The sequence below is a fragment of the Ambystoma mexicanum genome, chromosome 8 (assembly GCF_040938575.1).
Source record: "Ambystoma mexicanum isolate Mex_15411 chromosome 8, UKY_AmexF1_1, whole genome shotgun sequence".
NCBI classification, from domain to species: Eukaryota; Metazoa; Chordata; class Amphibia; order Caudata; family Ambystomatidae; genus Ambystoma; species Ambystoma mexicanum.
Genome location: NC_090929.1, coordinates 666,586,621 through 666,611,527, shown reverse-complemented (window position 1 = coordinate 666,611,527; position 24,907 = coordinate 666,586,621). Strand labels below are relative to the sequence as shown.

The window sequence follows — 24,907 nt, the reverse complement described above, 5'->3', positions numbered from 1 at the left end:
GGAGGAGCCATCATATTTCAAATTACCCTTAGTAATTCAATTTCTAAAGAGGTTAACTAATGTATATCCCCCAAAGCCGTTTCAAGTTCCCTTGTGGGATTTAAATCTAGTCTTAAATTTCCAGATGGGTACTCCTTTTGAACCACTCCATTCTTGTTCATTAAGATTTCTCACCCTTAAAACAGTCTTACTAGTGGCTTTGACATCTGCCAGAAAAGTGAGCGAATTACAAGCTCTAACTTGCAAACCTCCTCATACAATTTTTCACAAAGACAAAGTTGTCCTACAAGTGAAGCCTAGTTTCCTCCCAAAGGTAGTCTCTGAATTCCACATCACTCAGAAGATAACCTTACCTTCATTCTATCCTCCTCCCCATCCAGGGAAAGAGGAAGAGAGGCTACATAGGCTGGATCCAAGGCGAGCCTTGAGTTTTTATATCAGCAGACTTGCAAGGATAAGGCAAGCAGACCAACTGTTTATAGGTTATGCAGGACACAAATTAGGATTGCCAATCCCAAAACAGACCATTTCAAGATGGATTATTTTAGCCATTCTAGAATGCTACAAATTGGCAGGGAAATAGCCCCTCAACACCTTAGGGCTCATTCAACCAGGGGTATCGCAGCCTCTTCGGCCCTCCAAAGAGGGGTACCGATTCGAGACATATGTGCGGCTGCCACATGGTTGTCCGCACATACCTTTACAAAATTCTACAATCTGGATTCCTCCTCTAGCCAGGAGACAAGATTTGGCAAAGCAGTGCTACACTCTGTTTATTCTTAAAGGGAAATATTACACTTTTACTCTCACCTCCGTTTACACACCACTGCTATGGGAGTCAATCAAGATGAGGAATACGTCGGAGGACACAATCCCTTCGAAGAACAAGTTACTTCTTACCTTGTAACGTTCTTTCGATGGGATGTTCCTCCGACGTATTCCTTATCGCCCCTCCCATTCATCCCCTCAGTAAAACTTCCCTTGTGGTTGCAGCTTACGCTCCTTCAAAGTCAATAACCAATTCATGCACAGCTACTCTTAAGCTTCAAAACGGAACTGAGCAACGGACGCTGTGCGAGTCTATTTATATGCACGATGACGTCAGCGCCGATACAGAGGCTGTCGAGGGACACCAACTCGAGGGACGTCAACGCGCAGCGCCCTCTACTGAAAACATTTCCGAGCCCAGCAAGCTGGAAGTAATCTATCAAGGTAAGGAATATGTCGGAGGAACATTACAAGCTAAGAAGTAACTTGTTCTTCTCTCTCGCGCACTCTCCCTCTAGTGTTCCTTCTTCCTTGTTCTTTTTCCTTTCAATTCTCCACTTCACTCCTTTGTTTCCTCCCTTCCTTTCCTTTCAATACCTAACTCTTCCTTTCACCTCCTTTCCTTACAACACTGTTGATCACCACCACTCCACATTTCGGCTTTGTCATTGCTGCTTCCTCCCCCTCTCTCTGTCTCTTTGTGCTCTCCCTCCACTTTCTCTACACCTTGTTCCCTCTTCTGGATAGCCTTCTCCTCCTCACTCTCGTTTTCCCACACTGTACCTCCTGTCCCCCTCTTTTAGCTCTCTTCTCTCCTTGTGCCCATTTCCTCTTCTCCACACTGTGCACTGTCCTGATTCCTGCACTCACCAACTGTAGCAGGTACTTTTTTATAGGGTACCAGATTAGCACCTTCTCTAGATACATTGTTGGCTGGTTGATGAAGGAACTACACACTTTGATGCTCTTACGTCCCGTCCCGTTTCCTCCATACTGCATGGGTGTCCCTTCCAAGGGACGGGAGACGGAACCTTTTTCACCCAAAAAAACCTTCTTCCCCTTTAAATTTAGAAGCACTCAGGGGTACGGCCCAGGCAGCATGCGCTTCTGGCGCCACACCTCAGTCCCCATTGACGCTTCGACAATAAATGTAACATTGCCTAATTACACCCCTATTAGTGGGGGGGGGACAGTGGGACGTATGGAGGAAAGGGGACTAATGACTAAGAGTACATTAGTCACTACGGTGAGTAACTTATAATTACTCTTACGTCCCGTCCCCTTTCCTCCATACTGCATGGGCGATTACAACTGAATGTACCCCCAGGGTGGAAAGGAGACCCTCCTTAAGCAAATAGGTTCCTGGAATCGCCTGTCCGAAAGCCACATCAGATCTAGAGCCAGCATCCAAACAGTAATGCTTGCAGAAAGATGAGGGAGTGGCCCAAGTAGCCACCCTGCTTATGACCTGCCAGGGGACGTTGCGCTGGAATGCGATGGCTGTTGCCTTGGTCCTGACTGTGGGCATGCATGCTGGCCGAAAATGGCTTGTGCTGGCACGTGCGCTTCCTTGATGGCCATCCAGCAGGATTTGGAGGCCTGATAGCCTCCGAAAGTGATACAGGGTGTCCGATTTACGGAAGCCCTTGACCCTGTCCAAGTAAAATTTCAGGGCACGCCTGACATCCAGGCAGTGCAGCACTCTCTGTGCTTTGTCCTTGGGATCGGCAAAGAATGTAGACAGGACTATTTCCTTGTTCAAGTGTAACGCAGACAGCACCTTGGGCAGAAATGCCGGGTCTATCCGTAGGACTGCTTTGTCCCTGTGAAGGGTAGTATATGGTTCCGTGGCGACCGGCACCTGTATTTCGCTGACTCTATGAGCCGAGGTGAGGCCCGACTTGCCCGACCGTCTTGGTGACCAGCCTGATATCCGCAGATGCCATTGGCTCGAACGGTTTGTGCGCCAGGGCACCCAAGACTATGTTGAGGTCCCACACTGGGTGCGGCCTCTTGACAGGCGGGTAGAGCCTTGCGAGCCCCGTCAAATGTTACTTGACGATAGGATTGGAGGAGAAGATCCCCTCCTCCGAATTCCTGTAAGCCCAGATGGCTGCGAGGTATGTACGGCAGGTGTCCACATGCACACCCGAGTGGGCGAGGTGGGCCGAAAAGGAGAGCATGTCGGCCAACGTGCATGCCAGGGGGTCGATTTCCCTAGAGTCTGCCCAGTGGCAGAATCTGGTCCATTTACTTTTATACTGGGCCCTGGTAGCCTTACTCCTTCCGCCCCTGTATGATTTCCAGATTAGCCTGGGGAGAGGCTGAGGTGCCGCAGCATTACCTGTTCAGGTACCACGCTGCGAGGGCTAGCTTCTGTGGCGCGGGGTGGATGACCTTGCCCCCACCACTTGGAAGGGACGCCCATGCAGTATGAAGGAAAGTCACTACGGAGAGTAATTTATAATTTCTCCACTGTCCCTGGCCTGAGCTTTTCAGTGGGATTGCAGTAATCTGATTCATTTCGAGCCTAAATATGTTGAGCGGCTTCTGGTTAAGGATTCTGCTCTGGTCCCCAATCGCTGAATGCCCCATGGTTTCTGCGTGGGACTAGTGGACTGCAGGCTGAGCGCACAAATGAATGAATGAAGTGTCTGTGCAAACTAAACCTGTAGATTTCTACCATCCTGTTTGCTGTAGGAAGTGGCAGCAGGCCAACACTCCAGAAATTGAAATTGCCTGCAAGTCATAGGTTTCTTTAAAAGAAAGTTAGTCCAATTCCATTTTCTTGCCCATTCTTAGTTGGCTGTTGCTCTGTGTGGGGGGTGGAGAGGGGGGGCGTGGGTCCATGCAAATATCAGAACGATCTAATTAGCAATGATTTCTCTTACAAAGTTCTGTACAAAGGTTGTGCTCTCACCCTTCCATGACCAAAGGGACTCTTGGCATTCTGATTTATTAAGGTCTAGCCTACCAGCACTCATAATGCATGCCACTTGCTTCTGAACACAGGTCTCTAACTTTTTATTTATTTGTACATTTATATAGTGCACCTAACCCTGGGGCATCTGGGCGCGTTATTTGATAGACAAGGGAAGGTTACAGCAGTAAATGTTTGGACAATACAGTTACACAGAGAGGAATCCAACAATCGAGTTGATAACGGATGCAAATATATTTGTAGGTCAATTTACAGTGCAGTCTGAATAAGCAAAAGTATTCAGTAGGTCAAGAGTTTAGTTGCACCTTTAATGGTAGGGTTTGCCCCTGGGTGGCCCTGGCAGTGATACCATTGGGAGATTGAGATTTATGGCTGTGTCAAGCGGGTACTGAGCGGTCCTTTTCCCCTACCCTAGAACCAACAGACCATTGCTACTTCTCTCAGAAACACCATTGGGCTATTGATCAACCCTTTTCTATCTCCTTCTTTCCCTGTGGGAGCCCTGCATTGCTCGGAGTAACTGGTGGAAAGTTTTAGGACCCACACTGGTGAGGGACTCCAGAGCCAGAGTGACACTCGGCCCCCTGGATCACCATTTCCCCATTACCCAGCCTGGATCACAAAACTCTGCCATGTGTTTCAACATTTCAGGGTTACTAAAATATTTTTTTTTTAAATCAGGAACTGGCCTTGAGAGAAAAAAAACAGTCTTGCAATGTTCCCTCTTTCATAGGTGCACTAATTGAATGATTTTCTAGCTTCCCACTAAAGCAAATAAATGCTACTGCAATTTACCTTCGAGTCATGGTACTTTTTTCAACCTAATAAGACCAGGCCCCAGAAGTAGAGGTTGGGTCCCAAATAATCATTTGAGTATTTGGCATCATTGGCTTATGGTTTTAGGGTTTTCCTGCTACCCTTCACCATTCTGTGGTCTTGCTTCAATAAATGGTTACTAAGTTGTTAAACAGATCATCCAGCTACTTGCAACAAGAATTACAAAATGTCAGATGCATTGCCACGAAAAAGGCCCGACAGTTAAAATGTACCCATCAACTTCTAATTTTTCACATTTTTATCAGCCTGATGGACAAATTTGTGCCAATCTTCTGAAATTCGATTGTGACAGCACAAATGTTGGGAAGCCTCACACATCTGCAACACACGCTGTAAGAGCATTTTTTCAAGATGAAGGAACAATAAGTATGTTTGCGTTGGGATTTTGTACATTTTTTAGGTACGTAATGCAATGGTAATTAAGCCTAAATGCAGCAGTTTCTAACAGGTTTTCCCCAATATTTTTTTGGGTGACATTTTGAAATCTGCATCTGTTAGAGTGGTGGTCTAGTTAGCCTTTTCACACAACAGTAATTATCAACAACTCCCATAACCTTTTTCTGGTCTGTTTAGTTTGAGATTATAACTACTTCTAATGCAAATGTTGCTTCTTCCCCCATCTTGGATGCATGGCTCACCCCGAACCACTCATTGGCTTGATCTGCACCTGAGGGAGCACTTATGGCCAATGAGGTGGCTCGTATTGAGGGTGTAATCCTTAAGTAACTGCCTTTGTTCTCTCAGCCACCTGTGCACCTCCATGGGCATCTGAACTGGCAAGAAGAGGTGGGCACTGACCCGAGTTATGTGGTTCAAACGTTAATATATACTGGTTATTTATTCTTCACTGGAGCTGCCAGGCTGTGTGATGGTCCTATGACGCCAGGAGCCTCGTGCTGCAAACCTCCAAGTTGAAGCTGGAAAGCACTATCCAGCTAAGTCTGGCGCTCTCACGGATGCTCAAGAACTGAGCTGTATCTTCACACATATCTTATTAGGAATCTGTATTAGACTCATGGTTAGCATCAAAAACTTACTTAAGACTGTATTTGATTCGTAATTGTAACCATAAGAGTTTTACTTTGATAGTTATTACGAAAATAACCATTTTCTTCATGTAATATAGTTAAGCAACGAAGCATTTCCGGGGACACAGTTTAAACAGTTTTTGCCTATGCATTTCGGAATCAAATTCCTTCTTCAGGGCATTAACACCTGATATATACAATCAGTAACCAATATTCACCAGTGTCAGGCACAAACATAATCAAAAAAAGTCTGAATAACGTACAATAAGGTAATCGTAATACATACCATTAGCATACATGTATAGAGTTTGCACGATTCCAGATATGTGAAAGAAAATATGCATAAAGCTAATTAGTTCATGGTGTGACACACATGGTCCATATTAGGGTGTTGAATCAGTTAGGTGACAAAGGTAAGAATTTAAAATGTACCTTATGCCTACAATTCCCGTCAATCTGTACATAGGCGTATTTAAATAAAAATAAAGGAAAACAGAAGAAAGAAATTAAACAACGGATGAAAATTCCTTAGCTCACATTTCATGAATCTAAGGTTAATTCAAAGGTAAATTAAATGTGTCTTTTATGGAGGGAAACCTCGTATTACCTTATGTGCAAGGTTGCTGCAGCCGCATGGAGCCAGAGCTGTAACAAACGTAGTCTTCATGTTAGAATTCATGTTGATGACACTTAATGTGTCAAATATGAACAAAGGGTGCCATGTATATACCCTTTGTACAAAGATAGCAGAATCGCTTACCTGAGCGTGCAGTGCAATCACACAAAAATGTTGGCAGCCGCGGCAGAGGACGCGGCTTTCTATAAAAGGAAAAGTTGTCACCTAGGCGATCCTGCGAGGTCGCCACGGACCGTCGGCGTGCGTGCCCACGCTCCGGCACCTCGCGCCATCTCCATAGCAACGGGGGTGCGGGAAGATGAGATTGCCCAGTTCGTGTTTTGGACACCCGTAAAAAAATATAAGTATATGGATTTTCAAATTTTTTAATTTAGCGAACTGTTTACCTATAAACCGGCCCTGTGTATGGATTAATAAAATTAAGAAAGCTGGTGTGGATGTATGTAGTAAGTGAACACTGTGTGCATGTTATGCATAAAATTACCTGTAATTAAATCCGATGTTTGGGATACTAAATGAAAACAATATTTGAAACCGTAAATGCATTTTAACATGTAGAATTCTGAGGATGCTAAACAAAAAGTAAAGGAAAAAAGGCGGGAAAAGGGCCAGAGAGTGGCTGCCTGTGTTAGAGAATGGGATATTTATGTGATGTGAAGAGACCATGTGTACAGATACAAACCGTATGTTACCTGTTTTATAGTAAAGGTAGATCTAAAGAATTAAGGTAACTGACATGTATTTAATGTGATGGACATAGGGTATGAGTGGAATCTAAAGCTAATACAGGAATGAAACATAAAGCACACCTTATTTAGATTCACAATTTAAGTGTTGCTTATGGTAGATATCTGAAGTCGTGTATTTTGATGACTGACTGAAGTCATATGGCAGTATATGATTACATTGTGTGAGAGACTGTGTGTTAATATAAATGTCATTGTTCCAAGACCACCCCAAATCTATTCCAAATACATTTTTTGCACCCCAGACAGGTGAGTTAAAGATGAGAAACAAGGAAAAAATATTAATTTGCTATGCAAAAACTTTTTCAATCCAACATATATTCTTCAATCCAAAAAACTTTTACAATCCAAAAAGCTGTTCAAGATGGAAGAGAGGATGAATAATCATCTTCACAGGTAAGATGGTCAGTTGATTTCTTTGTTGAGTCCTTTAGGTGTGAGGGTCCTTAAGCGTTCAATCCAGAAGCATTCTCTTCTTTCCATTTGTTTTTGTAAGTTCTCATGTGGTTCATTCTTGTGAATCACTTCCAATATAATAAACTTAATTTCAGCAAGGTTATGTCTCTCGTTTGTCCAATGTCTGGCTACTGCAGAGTTAGAGGTTTTCCATGGGCATCTGCCATTTTATCTGGTCCCACTGACCCAGGACTCTTGCTCCCTCCCCCAACTCCCCAGGATCCCACTGCACCTTCCAAAACCTGCTACCTCGCTTGCGCTCACTTGTTCCGCTATCGAGACTTCGCAATGGCTGCTAGGAAAATAGAAAAGGATCTTTGTCCCTTTACTATTTTCCATGGCAGCTATCCTTTTTGGTCATTTTTTAAGGGAAACTGGGCATACAGAGCTGATTTCCTTTAAAAATAAAAATTAATAAATCATGATTAGCACCCCTGTGGAAGCCCCCAGGATGCTGTTGGTGTTCACCTCCATGTTCGGGGGGCAGATGACCCTGAGCCTTCCCTTCGCTCAGGCTTATTTAGGATTATGCTTGTGGGCAATTACTGCCCTGGCCAACCCCAAACATGGAGGTTATTTTAATATTTATAAAACAATTAAAGTGGGCAGTGGGCTAGAATGCAGCCCTGCCACACACCAGTCTCGCCCTAAACTCATAGTAAGCCTACCAAATATAATTTGGCAGCATGTATCCCTGTTAATAGCCTCTAGGATGTTAACCAAACCCTGACCTCAACCTCCTGGAACAATGTGGACCACCAAGGGCCAACCGAGTCAAAGGCAGTCTTCGGGTCCAACCCCCAGTGTGAGGCTCTCTTTCCACAGGACCAGATACTTCAGCTGCAACAGGGACAGATGAGCACTTGCTCAATCGTTCCGGACTCCTCTAGAGTCAAAGATGCCTGGCCTACAATTCAAGGGTTTAATTGCTCTTATAAAAGCAAATAGGATTGGCAGGCTAGTGGATGTTCTCGGATATCTTCTTCCAGATTAGTGAACTATTTTGTGACCCAAGACAGATTTATTTTCAATCAGGGAGAAGGAGCTATTGCAATATTACCCCTTTAGACACCCACAAGGGTTACAGGAGAAATGCATTGGGAATCTTCCATTGTTTGTAAACTACTCCCATGGATAGCAGAAATGTTGAGGTAGTTAGTAGCTGGTAGTTGGCTATAAATGATTCTGATTCCAATAGGCTTGATAGGGTGCCAGACCGTCTTGGTTTTCTTGCCTCATGGAAAGGTCACCAGAAATATGCTAGAAACGGCACATTCATACGTATCCTTGGACAAGGTGCACAGAATTTTTCACCATGGTTCCCTTTTTCGTTGAGCCTGGGCAACTGAATTACATGTCCCTTGTGATAGAAGAAAGGGAGCCATCAGTGAGAAATGTTATTCTGCTAATGCAAGAGATTTGTTGTACCTTGTTTGAGAAGAAAGATTTTACAAATATACAGTGATGCAAGGTATTTGTGCCTTTTTATTTAGCAGGTAAGGGAATATAATGTACCCCTGTCAAAGTTCAAATGGCAGCATTGACAGTTTACACGATAAAGGATCTGTAGTTCAATTTCCATAGCATTCTTATAGTTTTTCAATACGGCTTCAACCTTGCTAACCCCTTCAATTTGGGAAATGAATGTGGTACTCATCTGATTAATGAGCCCTCCTTGTGAGCAAATGCACAATTAAATATATTTCATGGAAGGACAGTTTCTTCGCATCTACTGATTCTTAGAGAAGTGGCACGTGGCCTTTACGCTTTCTTTTTTTAAATTTTTTTTAACTAAAACTAAATCCTTACTTTACAATGGAGTTTACTGCACATCTAGGCAGGACAACACATGTATAAAGTGCAGAAAACCTTTCTCTAAACTGTGGGAACACAAGAGTAATCCCATAACAAAGGCTGCAACAGCCAGTTGAATTGTAGAAATCACTGGGATATATTTTAACCAATCCAATAAGCCTTTCAAATAAATATTACGCTCTGCTTGAGGGACGGCATTTAGCAAATGCTTTGTTGTCCTATTTCATTAAAGGAAATCGGTTCTGTCACGTTACTAGGAATGACACTGGACAACACAGATGTGTAACTTAAGCATCAATTATAATACACTTTTATTACAAGGCCATATCTTTTTAATGTATATTTACCACAGGATACTTAGGTGGTGAAAGCTGTGATGTTAAGATTTTTTTGTCCCCACTCGAACATCGTACCCTTCTCCACTTTAATTAGAACTAGTACAGATAGTCTTTGCACAGCATGTGTATCGGTAACGGGCACATGCATGCATTTTGCACAGATTAGACCGTTCTAAGTAGGTGGTCAGTGCATTGTGATTTTGGTCCTACTTCATAGGGGGGAGTCTTTACATAGAAGCCCATTATAGAATGCCTTGATATTATCTTTGAAGACAAATTAAAGTTCTATAACAGCTGCTAAGTCGCAGGCTAAGTGCAGTCATTTGAATTTAATGGCTATTAAGCTGCAGAAAATGTGTTACAGGTGAAGGACTTGTACCCTTTTGCCCTTGTGCCCCTGTGATTCCCCCTCTGCCCTTCCCCTGCACTTCCTCTCTCTAAACCTACCTTCATTCCCTTGGAAAGGGAGAGATATTCAAGTCTTCTGATGAGTACTTAAGAATAAACAGTGACATTTACACTCTCGCTAAAGGAAGGTCCAAACAGTAAATTACTAAAATATACTTTTTATGTGAAGGTGCGCATCAAGAAGCATCTACAAACTCAGGTCAGTAATTTAGAAATAGAAAAAGTACAAAATAAAACAGGTATTCAATTGAAGGTTACAGGTGGTCCCTTTCTAGATACTTTTAGACAGTTTAAAAAGTTTTAGAAAGCGTGTCCATAGGAACGAACAGGACAAAGGCATAAGGCCTTTCTCAGTTATAGATCAAATGTGAGTCAAGTTACCAGAGTCTAACTGGAGCTGCAGAAGAGGCAGTCTTAAGTTTCGTGATGAGGCCCCACCAAAGGAGATCCAGGCCCAGGTTTGATGGTCTGAAGCCCTTTAAGGGAAGATTGTTGTTTTGGAGCCATGCCCAGATGCAGCTGAAAACGCGGTTTAGTGGCTTCCTGAAGCACAAAAGATCAGAACCAGAAACAAGATGCAAGTCTTTAGACTCCCTAGAACTGGACCAGGGTGCTGAAAGGAGTTAAGAATGTGCACGGGCTGCAGGTGCAAAGGTTGATTCCTGTTTCGGGAGTTGGCTTTGACCACTTTCCTTGTTCCTGAAGCAAGGTCTGCAAGCAGAGTCCCTGGAGATGGCTTGGTGGAGGAATTCCGAAAGATTGCCCCTGAAGTTGTAGGCCTGAAATCTGCAGGGGATTGGGGGGGGGGGGGCTTCTGACAGAGCAAATCGACCTGCATGGCAGGAGAAACCAGCCAGTTTAGATAGAGCAAGGCAGGGCTTCACCTCATCAATCTCAGCAGTTGGCTTCACAGCTTTCCAGCAAGAGACCATCTGCAATATCTTCATTGCTCCACCTATTTGGATATAGTTCCAGGCATGAAATTGTGAATAGCCAGCGGTCTGTACAGATATACATATTACAGATATACATATGCATACATACGGCCGGCCAAGGGCTATCCCAGCCCTTCAATCACCATCCATGTGCTATTCAAAGTTTTTGGCATCTGTCGAAGTAGTAATTTCCAGTTCTACGTTTGCTGGCGCACACACAGGGATGTGGCTTGAGGTGTCTGGAATGCATGCATACAACCTAATCTAGCTTTCTTTCACACAAAGGAACCTTAGCCCACACGGGCAGACTGGTCTCAATGGCTATACCTGCCAAGACAGTGAAGAAGCACAATGAAAATGTCCAGGTCACAGGCTTTAAACTAAGACTTGATATCCAGGTCTCTTGTTATCAGGAAAAGGTGGCTATCAATGAGTGAAAAGTCTACATCTTGGTGCAACAAAATATAAAAGTATATCTGCCACCAGTCTGTAACCTGGCACTTCATGACAGAGAAAATGTACCCAGAGACAAAAGGGTGTATTTTGGGAGTACCCCTTTGGAGTTCCTCTTACCCAGCAGCCTTAAGGGCTACCATAGTAAGCTAAACAAATAAACAAAAAAAATAACTACAACTACATTGGTTGGCAAAAAGAAAACCACAGAAGCACAGAGAAAGGGTGGTAGATCAGAAATCCCTTTTTTGGCCTTGTGCTTCCACTTAAGTCCCTGTTCTTCAAAGGACTTAAGGGAAAAGTGGTAAATTCTCCATACAACTCCTGCCTTCTCCACTTCCTTTTCTGTTCTACCTCTCCATGATTTCCGTTCTGAATGCTCCTCTGTAATTCTTTTTGCCTGCTCCCTATTTGGGTTTCCCTTTTTGCCTTTGCAGATTACTCTCCCTCGTTCTAGGTACCTTTTTATTCCGTTATGAACTTTAACTATGCTTCCATAAGGGTTCGAAATTGATGGGAGCTGGGAGCTATTTAGCTCCTGCTTGTAGCATAGAAGTGCCTGGTTAGCTTAACACAAGCAGCTACCAGGAGCTGCTTTTGGCTCGCCAGGCCAACTAATGTTGAACAAATGCACCTATGTGAATTTAAGTCTTTGCATTTAGGACAATCTGTATATAAACATTGGTGCACATCTAAACAACATTTAAAGCAAAAGGGGTCCTAAATAATGGACACAAGGATAGGTTTATATTTTATGTGGAAGTTGGAATGTTATTTGTTAGCTCCTTGTTCCACCATGAAAGCTGCTGGTCACTGGTTAATGCTGGATACCCAGGAACTGCCTTTAGCTCCGGCTTATCCAATCTTAATTTCGACCACTGCTTCTTTTTACACCTTGTCTCTATGATTCTCTTAACAGAATGGCTCTGCTTTTTACATTTAAGGTCCGTGAAGGAGTCGCTCTGTAAGGCGAATGTGCCGGTTGAGCTACCTCCTACTGTGGTGTTACTGCAGCATGAAGATAGATCATTCAAGGAAGCAGTAATTAGGGAAATTGCGGCAAGATGCACAAATGTAGCACAGGCGTCACAAGGGGATAGCGCTCAACTGCTTATTTGTGGGACATCAACCCTACAGCCGTACCTTCTGTGGGCAAGGGAAAAAAATCATAGCTGGCTCATTACAAGGGCACGATTTGATCGGTTGAGAGGTAACACAGCGAAATGGGCAGGCTATCCGGATGACTCAAGCTGCCCCGCGTGTGGCGCTCCAAATGAAAATGTATGCCATTTTATTTTGTTTTGCCCGGGCTATGCAAGTATCAGAAAACAAACGATCCTGCAAGTAATAAAATGTACAGATCTGCGTCAGTATAGGCCAGCCATGATTTTCCTATTAATGGCAGAAACGGAATTGATGGCTTGGGCGCTGTTGCATTATTTGAAGGGCCTTATGTATTTAAGAAAGGGGGCTTTTAAGAACTCAGACGCTGCATTTTAGAACTATGTAAATTGTCCTTTGTATTGTAATCTGTAAACAATGCAATGGTGTCTGATTTATTCAATATGTATTAATGAATTATGTCTTAAATTGCTTGTTCAGTAACATGTATGTTTGATGAATATTTTTATTCGAATAAACATTTATATCATCATCAGTACGGCTCTGCTTTTTACCTTCCATCTCACTCCTCAGCACGTTTCTTCCTGCACGTTATGTTCCCTGTTGGCCCTCCATCTCTGGGATTCTCTTTTTGCCACTGAACGCTGGTTTTACTTTATCGTCCCTGCAGTCACTTTCCATTTCTGCCCTAGCCCTCTGCTTTCTTTGCTTCCTGGTGTGCACTAAGTCTATTTATAACCTTACACTGCACTATGTTATGTATTCTTGCTTCGCTTCCTTTTCTGTTTTTACTCTGCTTATCTTTTTTGTACATTTCTTTCTTCCCCTTGTTCTTCTCCATGTAGGATTAATGGATGTCCTAATACATCACAGTGCTTCCATCTGTGCCCCTTGGCCTGCCTGCACTGTGCTAGCAACTGTATTCTTGCCTGGTGCATCCATTTTTATCTTAAGTCATTGTTTTCCCATTTTAGGGTACCAAGAAAGGGCTTTGTCGAAGTTACTGAACTGACAGATGTTAACTATACGAGTAATCTACTTCGCCTACGGCCTGGTCACATGAATGTAGTTCTTATTGTCTCTAGTTCAACCAAAGCTAGCCTGCTGCAGAGGTTTGCACAAGAGGTCTATACATTCACAGGGTGAGTATACCAGTGCATATAATTACCATCATCCAAAAACTCTCATAATGTGCCTTTCATCTGTTTTCTATTGCCAGCTGGAACTGCCACTACATGTTTGATGCAAACGGTCTTAAAGCTTTTTGTTTATAAATACATGCACATTACTATGCATTTGCTTCCTTTTGACTGCATAGACTCCTGTCCGTACCTTGACCACTGCCTAAATGTACCTATTCAACTGCTGTTGGTGCAGTACAAAATCACCACTTAATATATATTCAATGCATTCTTCTCTACCCAGGTGTCTTTCTTTCATCTTTTGTTTAGGTGGTGTTTGAAATTAAATCCTCACCTTATCAAAGGAGAGAATGTTCTGTAATAGGAGTTTCACAAACGGGAGGTGGTGCATATAGAACAGAATAAGGTCAGAATACAGAAGACAGGGCACGATGTTGGTGGGGATATGTAGTTGGGACCGCATTAGATATCCCATTGTACAGTTTTTTCCATATTTACTCTGTTACACAATTTGCCACACAGAGGATGTTATGGATTTGCCAAGACTCCCATTTTTTTCTTTCTGTGCTGGACCCAGGATGTATACCCAGGTTTTTATTTTTGAGTTATTCTTGAGATTTTCCGACATGGACATAATAGGCACATTTTCAAGTGATTCAGTCGCCTGAACTTTCTGGAGAAATCTGAGCTTGCATCCAGAATTAACCCCTGGAGATGAAGCACCAACACAGAAAGGCGTAGAAGTGGCCACAGCGAGGCACCCATTTCGTCCTGAAGAAGGCTGGTGACATCAGAGGGCCACAGTACTAAGGCCTGCATATTCTGGCTGATATACGTGTTGACAACACTTTTTGTGTAGCAAAAAGACGCGTCTGTAAACCTATGGGGTGTATGAGAATTGGCGAATTGTTGTCATTAAGCCATTGATTTATATAGGCCTGCAGTGAAGAAGTGCATTAAGTGAGAAGTATGAATGAGTTTGCGAATGAGTACGCCTACGCCATAGGTTGAATGGAGTTGGGGCTACTATTCACCCTAGGTGTTTGTTATGACGATATTTGCTCAATTTTGATATCATGCTAGTCATGAATTTTGTTTAAAAAATACATATTTATTATGGTACAAATCCTGGGCATAAGTATCTATAATCTGTTCTGTCCACCACTTGTGGGCTCGGTCAATTACTTTGTTTAAATTCATTGATCACCTGGATGATCGAGACCGTAGCAGGTACCCTTGATATAGTCTGTATTTCATTTTAGATGAGAAATGCTTCTTTTAAAAAAAACATTTTTTAGACAGTGTTAGCCCTCAGGGGTTTCCTCGATTGATAAGCCTGGAAATCCTGTGAAACATGGAATGAAGACAAAATGTGCAACGACTAGGTCATTTGAAGGTCACATTTCCATTGTTGCGACATCCCATTTCTGTTCTCTGCAAAGAAGTTCTTGCAAGTAGGGGCCCGATCTAAACCTTTCCCCAACAAATCGGTTTTTAGGATTGATGCTCTTAAGCATGCATGGTGCATAATTGATGCTCTATGGCGGGTATCCGTCAACCAAATCCATTATTTCTATGCCTTCAGAAAGTTGTTGCAAAGAAGTTCCCTTCTTTGCAAATTTGAGAAGACAAGTTATTTCCACCTCATCAACCTTGGGCAAAAAATCAAATGTATCCATCTCATTCAAGGTCTGAGATGAGCAGCATTTGAGGATCAACGTGTTTTTGATTTGCCTCAAGGCTAACTGAGAGTTTTGACAAACACTTCACTGCAGCGTTCCATGCCTTACTCTTGATATATCTGAGGTGGGTGTGTTACTCTTGCCCAAGACTGTGGTAAAGACTGCAGATTAGGCAGACCAATGCCCCTCGATCATAAATTAGTCATTCTGTAGTATTTATTATCCAAGCTTTTTAGGAGTCTAAAGTTTCTCCCATTGAAATCAATGTGGCAACCCCAGTAGGCCTGCCATGATTATGGTGAAGCATTAGGCAGGCTCTTGCATTACTCCACAGGTGCAGCAGAAAGAGGAACTAGCCAAAGGAGACACCCTAAGAAAAGTTTCAGCCCAGGATAGACAAAGCTGGCTTCCGTGGGCCCTCTATAGTATATGGAGATAAATGGTTTAAGGGGCTCCGTAGTACTCCACTGCTTCCCGAGCCAAGGGACCTGTCATGAGCACTACTCCAGAGGAGCCAGGACTGGCCCAGCGCCCCCGGAAGCAGACCCTTCTTCCACATCTCCGGACCCAGCAGACCCCTACAGGGGCCCTTTGGACCGTGTCCTGGCGCCTTGGCGCCAGGCTCATAAAGGACTTCAGTCCCGGCGCCATAGGTGCCGGGCTCATATTGATAAACTGTGTAATAATGCTTGGGTGGACTTACCTGAGGCAGACCATGCTGCATACTTACCCAGAACAATCCAGTCTGGCTGAAGTCCCCAGCCATCAGGGCTGGGAGGAACTATTTCCTCTATTCAGGAACTCTTTTCTTACCTGGGTGGGGCCGGTGGAAGAACACACACCTGAAGCACTTCTCTGCTATTTAAACCACGGCCGATGGAATACACCTGCTTCGCGTTATTCTGCATCAGCAGCAGGACGCTCACCGAGTCGGCTCCTGCATCCTGGCTCCTGACACGCCCGCCAGCACCCAGAACACCTGCAAACAGACAAGAAAAGAGAAGACAAGCATTAGAAATTATACTTACCGAAATCCGGCCTCAGCAATCCTACCTCCGACGATCCTGCAAAGGAAAGGTACAAGATTAGCAGCTCTCTCAAACGCTCGCAGTCGCGCCTCTCCGAACTCCACCGCGGCCACGACGCCGGCAGCATCTCGGCACCTGAAAAACAGAAAAAGACAGTCATTAGAGGTGCCCGCTCTAAAGCGGCCACATTTCTTCCACTTACTTACGTGCCTCATCACACGCGACAGCGGCTTTGTCGCCGGCAGCATCTCGGCACCTGTAAGCAGAAAAAGACAATCATTAGAAGTAAGCAGTCGCTTTTCTTTCACTTACCTTCCTCCACCGCGGCCACGACGCCAGCTACATCCCAGCGCCTGCATAAGAGGCATACATGGTGAGCACTAACTAAGCACGGAGAACAAATACTCACCAAGAGACTTACCTGCTTTAGGTTTCTGGGCCCCGTCTCCTGTGGAGAAAAGACACTCATACTTACGGCTACCGCAGGAGAGACGAAAGGACACAGTGTCCGCAACTATTTCCCATCCAGTGACGTAACTGGATTCTACGCACCCCTGCACCTGAAGCAGGATGGAGAGCTCATCTTTACAATACCTAAGGTGAGAGCTCGCAGAAACCAAGTTGGAGGTCAAGAAGAGTGAGAAACGGGAGATTGGTGGGAACACATATCCACCCCAGCTGGTAATCAATCCCTTTTCTTCCACCTGCAGAAAACTTACTCTACAAGCCAGACAATCCAAATTCGGAGGCCCCGTCCAGAGCATCTTCCGGGTCCTACGCCTCACGATAGAAGAAACGGTAGCAGTCCAGTTTGGGTCAGCGTCTCTGTGGGAATCAGGTGAGCGTTACAGGACCCTAGAGAGCAAGAGTATCTATGGGATCAGAGTCTGAGGACCTGGGGATAGAAAATAACTGAGCTGACTGTGCAAATCCTGCCTAGCATCGGTGCATGCACAGGTACGTTGGATTTTTAGGTTGGACTAATGGCCTTTGGGAGCTCTGGTCCATGTGAGTCCTATCCACGGCCCAGCAAGGACCCAGATGTGGTAATCCCAATAAGGACGGCACCTGAAAAGACAACTATGTGAAGAAGAATACTACAGCAATACGAACACTTGCAGGACCCAGCAAGGGTCACCAGTCAGCCCAAGTGAGCAGGAAGGTACACCCAGACTGCAAGGAAAAGGCCACATAGAGAAGACAACAGCTTGAGCTGACCAAGGGAATCCCACGACAGTGCTGAGGGTGGAGCAGCTGGCAGCCACTCTTGTTGCCAGGCCAGGAAAACAAGGAGAGCCCCACAACCTTTAGGCACTTGAGCCAAAAGGATGTTAACAGTAGCACAGCAGCTACAGGCGAAGTTCATCTGAAACAATATTGAGGACTGTAAGAACATAACAAAATCCCAAATCGCAGCAACTAAGCCACATTGGACTAGCATGCCAAACAACCCTTCTGGTACCACCACCACGGGGTTTGTGAATTGCACCTCGCACTGTGAGAAACCAGGGGGGGGTTCTCGATGGCTAGTCTTCAGGGAATGTTCATCCAAGGGCCAGGACACGCCCATTGTTTTTGTATCCAGACCACTGCGGGAGGATCACCTAGGTGAGGGGTCTTCGGGGAGTGGGCATAAGGCAACCAATAGTGAGACGCAGTATCCCCCTCTTTTGTTTATCTAACCCCTCCTATTCTTTAGGATTCACTGAAGTCCCAACTCCCCCAACCCCTTTTTTACATAAACACTGGGACGAGGAAGAGGGAGACTGAGAGTAACAACATTAACTTTCACACATTGTACTGGACCTGTCCCGTTAATCGGGTCAGGCAAAGTCAGGCACTTGACTCCCGGTGCATACACCTGATACCAATAGCTCTCCTCGCACAAATAAAACACAGAACCCAAAGAGACACTCTGAGCAAGGCGGAACACTAGTACGAGCATAACATCTGGGACAAAGGCAAACCTACTGGAGCAGAGCGATGGACCAAGGGCGAGAGCAGTGGGTAGAAAACCTCACGACTTCCCTAACAGAGGTAGTTTCCTCCGACAGGCCACAGAAAACATGTGGAGAAGGCCAGGTCCCACAAGCGAAGATTGCATTGTTTTTCAAGGACGCCAGCGACCCTTCCGGGTGAACGGCAAAGTAGGGGAGGCAAGGCCAAGCCTGTGGAACTAACCTTGACTTTTGAAGTGGAAATCGCAAAACCAAGAAAGAGACGCACACAGCTGTTTAGTTGGCAAGCGACCTGAGAGACCATGTGTGTTGAAGTGAAAGTAGTAACATTATATTGCAAGTGAAGGTTGCACACGTGTCAATGAGACGTGAGGAAAGGCAGACCTGTGAATGAACTGTGAAGGAAAAGACAGCTGTGAAATCAGTGCTACTAAGTAACGGAGTGGTCCGGCGAAAGGAAGTAGCCCATTCGAAACTCTCAGGGTAAGGGTATATTTTTAGAAGTGATAAAGCGAATGAACAGCAAAAGTGAAATAAAGAAGCTTAACTCCTGGAGAAGGGGGAAGGAGAAAATTGAACTATAAGCTTTGAGTCGAAGTGGTCCTGCAGTGGTCTGAAAAGTAAACCATGCACATTCGAAAGTCTTCGACATCCGAAAGTGGTCTGAGCCCGACAGAGGGAGACCTGACGTGAAATGAGCTTGGGGAAGGGAGCCCCTCCGCTCCCACCCCCCCCAACACCCCCTTTGTAAGTCTCTGTTTAACTTTATCGTGAGAGGTCTAAGCCCGGAAGAGAAGAGACCTTTGAACTTTTTGCTTGAAACATTTTTGGAAACTAGAGAAAAGAGGCTTAAACATGGAAGGCCAGATGGGCCTTGATCCACGTTCTGGGACTGTTTATCGTATTGGAAGCCGAGCCAGAGTGTGTCATTCTGCCTACAGGGACAGCCTTACTCTGTGAGGTGTAACGTAGGGAGGAGAGCTGTTTCAACCTCACTTCTTTATTTTAAACACTGAATTTTCCTTTTGCGTGCATTTCTCCTTTGTACACTTTTTGAACAAGAGATAGGGCAGGAATTCGTTTTACAAACTGTACCCATTGTATCAGTGTCATACTTTTGATGCCATGCCTCCCCTACAGCACATGCAAAGAAGAATCATCAAATATGAAGTAAGAGCCAAAATGGGCCAATAGACCCCACAGAACCGAGAATATAAAACGACCTGCAGCAAAGAGTGAAACAAAAATTACAACACACAAACATAAATCATTCCCATGAGACAACTTGGCACCTGCCTGACAAAGGCTCTGCCTGAATGAACAAAATGCTTGAACACCCAACAAGGAATGATAAAAAGCAGACCCCTCTGAATCGAATCTTTTTAGGGAAACGCACCATACAGATGTAACCCTCTAGCATCACTGCCATCGTAAAACAGAAAACCAATCAAACAAGAAAATCTCATCTGGAACAGAATGTGGAACAAACAGGAATAACTCTGAGATACTCCAATTAAACTTCTCCAAAACACCTCTTGATCAGCATGTCACTCTGGCACAGCCCTTCAAAACTAGCCAGCATATATTCTTTGAAGCGTGACCCAGAGACGTACAAACCTTAACCCTCTCAAAGGTTTCCCATCACCAACCCAAAGAGAAATCCAAGCCTGTCAAGCTAACTCTGCTTGCAGAAAATGCACAAGGAACATAACCAGCTAACCACCTCCTTTTTTCACCCATCCTCACTCCAATGCATACCCACACAATCTAGTAACAACTCTACACTTCAACATTTAAACGCATCCACTGGCCAAAACACACAGATTCTCTGCAGACGCTGTCAGGCCTCCCACCTAGCACGAAAACACCTCTGGGTAAAAATTAAAATCCACCTAGAACACACCCACCCAAATTCCAGTTGCTTGTGGTTCTACATGCACCAACCAATAATCGCACGTAGTCTTTTCCCTCTACTCACCTAGTCGGCACCCCTTTGCCTTGTTGGAGCTATGTGAGTGCCTAGAGGACATGAACATATAAGCGATGTGGATGTACAGATCCCAATGGCATAACATAAGCAAAATACGGGTCCAGCAAGGGGTTCAACCAATAGAGGAAAAGTCAGAGGCAAAGGAGCCCCAGTACCCAGCCAGTATCGCCACACCAAGGTCCTGCACCTACAAAAGAACACATTACAACATGCAACGTAGCATGCCACATTGTGAAAGCAGAGAGTAAATTTGTAAAAAAAAAGACATTTCAAAATTAGTACAGTAGTTTTATTTCACAATAAACTGAGTGAAATCATCACCCTAAGCAATTAGTAAAGTAGTTGTTTCACAATGAACTGTGCGAAATGATTGCCCTATGCACATTTCCATACAAGTAGAACGTTTCTGTCTTTCGGTGACAGTGAAAATGTTAGTGGGCACGTTGGTTTCTTTTACACACAGAAAGTGAACGTTGCCGCCACAGTAGTCATTTTCCTCCCACATTGATGTGCAAGACGACGTCAACCGTTGTGCTCTACACCACCAGAAAGGATGGAATGTTACTTCTTATTGCGACAGCAGCGTACGGACACAGAGGGCCAACACGATCATCCCACTGAATTATAACGCACAGACAACCGGTAATGAACAATTGCATTTGACGGTTAAAAAAGGCGTCACTCGGCAGCTGTAATCCGTGACAATCACAATAGGAAAGGAGATATCTCAGGAGAAAAGCGTAAATGAAATGTATATCAATACGCAGCCTCTGCACAAAACAAAGTTGTAACACATACTTTTACTACTAAATAATAATTTAATTTGGAGAAATGTACTGGCATCCTGCAAACGGCGACAATGTGCAATGTCCATAATGGGGGGGAAAAAAATTCAACGGCACGTAAACCTTGTAATGCAGTAGGAATTTTATTTTCCCCTCAAAGTAAAAATGTAATATCAATTGGTTATGTAGGCGGGAAAAATACACTTACATGATGTGGACCGCCTCCATTGCGTTAGCTGCAGTCAGACAGTAGTGTAACTAATATTTCATGGTTGCTGCAAACGTTTTTGAAGCATAACCTTATCAACCGATATGTTTTTCTAACTGTTACTCCCTACATTCTTTCTGCTCTTTCCCTGGACCTCAAGGTTAAAAAACAACTGACCCTTATGGCTGTCGACAAATATGCGGCCGTACTGAGCTCGTATTTCAAACAGAGAAAATGAAGTGGCCTTCACTGCAAATGCAAATACATTCTCATTTTGCAACAACATATCAGCGGCTATTCATGAGAACCACTACTCCCGTACACGCGCGGAACTGCTTTGTGTACGAAATAGAGCAGGTGGCTGTCTCAGATTCCTGCCAGTCTAACTACAGTAATGTTGTTTATGTATTCTAAAATGGACGCAGTAAGTTCATTTCGTACAATGAGTAGCAAGTTTCACTGTACCGTACGACAGTACTAACAATAATACTTCAATGTTTCACTTTCTACTACCAAGTCTCATTAACGCTCACCCTTCGAAACAGTGTTCCATAAGTCTAACAAGTGCATTGGTGTCTTCTTCGTTTAGGTATATTAGCGGTGATGTCCGCGTTCAACCGAAAACAAAGTAAACATGGCGGACGTATCGAAAGATTAAGATGCACTTCACGCTGTGCCACAACCAATCGGTGAAAGCGCAACATGGTCACGGCCAGCACGCTACGGAATAGCCAATTGCAATCTTCTCCACGGAGCAAACCGGGAAGTGTGACCGCGGAGCGGACATGGATATCACTAATTTGTAGAGACATACTTTTTTATCGTTTTTAAGGGAACTACTGGATGGATTGTCACAATTTACAAAAGCGCGCGTTTGCGAACAAGCCCCTGCCACTGCCGCAAACTTGGTTGAAATCCGTCCAGCGGTTTGGCCTATAGCCATGTGCAAAGTTTTCCTCCATTCAGTCTATGGGGAAAAAGACGTTTTGGGACGCCCCCCCCCCCCCCCCCCCCATAACTTTGCCCTCCCTGGACCAACCATCTCCAAACTTTGCAATTCAGAGCGGCCCATATACTTTCTTTGCAAAGTTTGGTGTGGATTCATCCAAGTAGAGCAGAGTTATAAGCTGCCCAAGAAGTGCTCTTCCTATGGAAACAGCAACTTTACCATAACTACACGTCCACTACTGTGGCCGTGTAATATATATATATATATATAATTTCTGAGGCTTGGGGAATCTGCTTAGATCACATGCTGTGCATAGGCCGACATCTAGTGGAAGCTGCGGAGTATTAGTTTTTCGAAACTCGGAAATGGGCGTCGACACAGGGCGTGCCAGTAATACTATCCCTAGTGTGACGTCCACTATACCCATGATCCCTCACGCGTGTAGGACCCTCAGATTGTTTTTTTCCGCCATACTTGACGGAAGCATTCCGTTGAGTTCCCTGGCTTTCAGCCAAATTTGCTAAAAATCAATAATTGTTCCCTGTTTCTTCCACTCCCACGTCGAGTCATCGAGGTTTGAAGTTCGACGCCGGCCCCCGAGAAGAAACAACCATCGAGAGCTGCACAACAGACTTTGGGCCTAGGAATGTTGCTGGCCTCGGCCCGGGCCTTGGAAGGCCTCTGGCCTCGGCCCTGCAAGAAGGGAGAGTGGGGGGTGGTAACATACTCTACACTCGTATATATTTTCCTACACACACTAGCTCGCTGCCACAGGGTGCGTATGGAGGGTACCCCTTTCAAATTCTGCCCCAAGTCCAACCGCAAGGATCCTTGGGTTGACAAACACGCCACCTGTAACCTCTGCTTGCCGAGGGACCACCCCGAGGCAAACTGCAGAGCGTGTAGCCGGTTCAAGGCTAAGACACTTAAGGACCGCTCGACCAAACGTTGGGCCCACCACGCCAGGCAACGCAAGGCCATGGAAGCGGAGGGCACCTTCAGTGATCGTAGCGACGCCGTACTTTCGGACGGCGAGGGCAACGAAGCGTCGAAAGACGCCTAAGTCCCCGACCTCGGAAGACTGTCCGGCAGGGCAGTTATGGGGAACACACCCGGCGACACGAGCGCTACCCACACCACTTCTACACCTAAACACTCAAAGTCCAACGAGACTCGACGCGCATGTCGAGTTCTCGGAAAGTGGCATGCAGAGAGCGGTCCACCGATTCTGGGTGTTCTCGGTCAAGATCGCCGCACAACACCAGGCAACCGTCCACAGTTGCCAAAGTTGCCTCACTCACCAAAGTCATGGAGGTACGCTCATCAGAAGACGAATCCGACCTCCACCCCCAGCCCGCACACCAGAAGTGAGCTCCGGCAGCCCATTTGTCGTCTGCCTCCGAGTCCCGACGTGCACACTATAAAGAAATAGACCGTACCCCCGAATCTCGACGCCAGGCGTCGGATTGCTCAGAGAAGGTGAAAACACCTGGGTAACTCTTCTACTCATGGGCAAGGGCGTAAACAGCAGAAGAAGCCATCTCTCTTCTTCTGCACCACAGACACTTAAGGACAGCCAAAAGTCTTCAGATAAGCAAAAAACCAAGACCTGTGTCCCTGCCCCTAAGTCCAAACTGGTTCCTCCTACTCCTCACGATATGGGAATAGAAGGGGACCCCTCTCATGGAATTGTCATTACCAGCTCCAGAAAATGGAGCAGTGAAGATATAGACAGGGTAATGACGAGAATGTCTTCCCTGGCTGACTTCTACTCCAAGAACCCAGAACACTTCCTCACCTATACCCCTGATGGTGTTACTCCCTCAGGATCTAGAGACCTGCAGCCCCCTGGTAAGAAACCTCAGTTTGAGACTCCAACGCAAGGTCTGTCTTCAGGCCCTTTTTATATCCAGCCTTACACCCAGTATAGTCAGGATCCACTACAGGATGAGGACCCAGACTTGGTAACGTTGGACGACCAAACTGGAGCGGACTATTATGGGGACGATGAGGAGGAAGATGACCCAGAGGTCTACAGAATAGACTCCCCGGTAAGCAAAGAACCTCAAGTTACCGACTCTCCAGTCGACAACCAGCCCCTCCTAAATGAGGTCTTGACTAGAGCGGCAGAGCACTTCTGTATAGACACTCAGGGAGCACAGCAGGAGAGGGACTTTGCTGAGTAACTAGTGGGAGAAAAGAAACCCATTGCACAAGCCATTCCAATTCTCAAGTCCATCCAACAGAGAATTGACCCTTCCCTTCTCACTCCTAACCTCACCAGGGCAGTAAACCCCAGAGTCGAGAAATGGTTCAGGGCAGCCCAATCAGACCCGCTTTACATAAGGGGGCAACTGAAGCCAGACTCCCTGGTAGTTACTAATACCCGGAACAGGGCGGGAACGCCTCTATCATCATCTGAGGCTCCCCCCGACAAGCAGAGCAAGAAAATCTACGGGTTGGGAAGGAAGGTGGCCTCCACTTCCGCTCACCAGGCAAGGATTGCCAACTCCACCACTCTGCTGGCTAGTTACAACTGTCACCAGTGGGAGCAAATAGCTGCCCTCATCGACTCCGCACCGGAACCCTTAAAGGGCCAGTTGGCCCAGGTTGCGTCGGAGGCGAGAGCCGTGTCCGGTTGCATCCTTAAGGCAACCTTTGATGCCGCAGATAACGCCGGC

The 24,907-nt window shown here is 45.2% G+C and overlaps 1 protein-coding gene across 1 annotated transcript in view; it reads left to right on the top strand.

Annotated features, from left to right (window-relative positions):
* The window catches only part of DNAJC16 (DnaJ heat shock protein family (Hsp40) member C16), a 1,127,735-nt gene that overhangs the window by 1,076,122 nt on the left and 26,706 nt on the right, over nucleotides 1-24,907 (top strand). Inside the window, exon 14 of the mRNA XM_069610457.1 lies at nucleotides 13,459-13,626. Coding sequence (XP_069466558.1) covers nucleotides 13,459-13,626 — 168 coding nt within the window. The remainder of the gene's footprint in view (nucleotides 1-13,458; nucleotides 13,627-24,907) is intronic.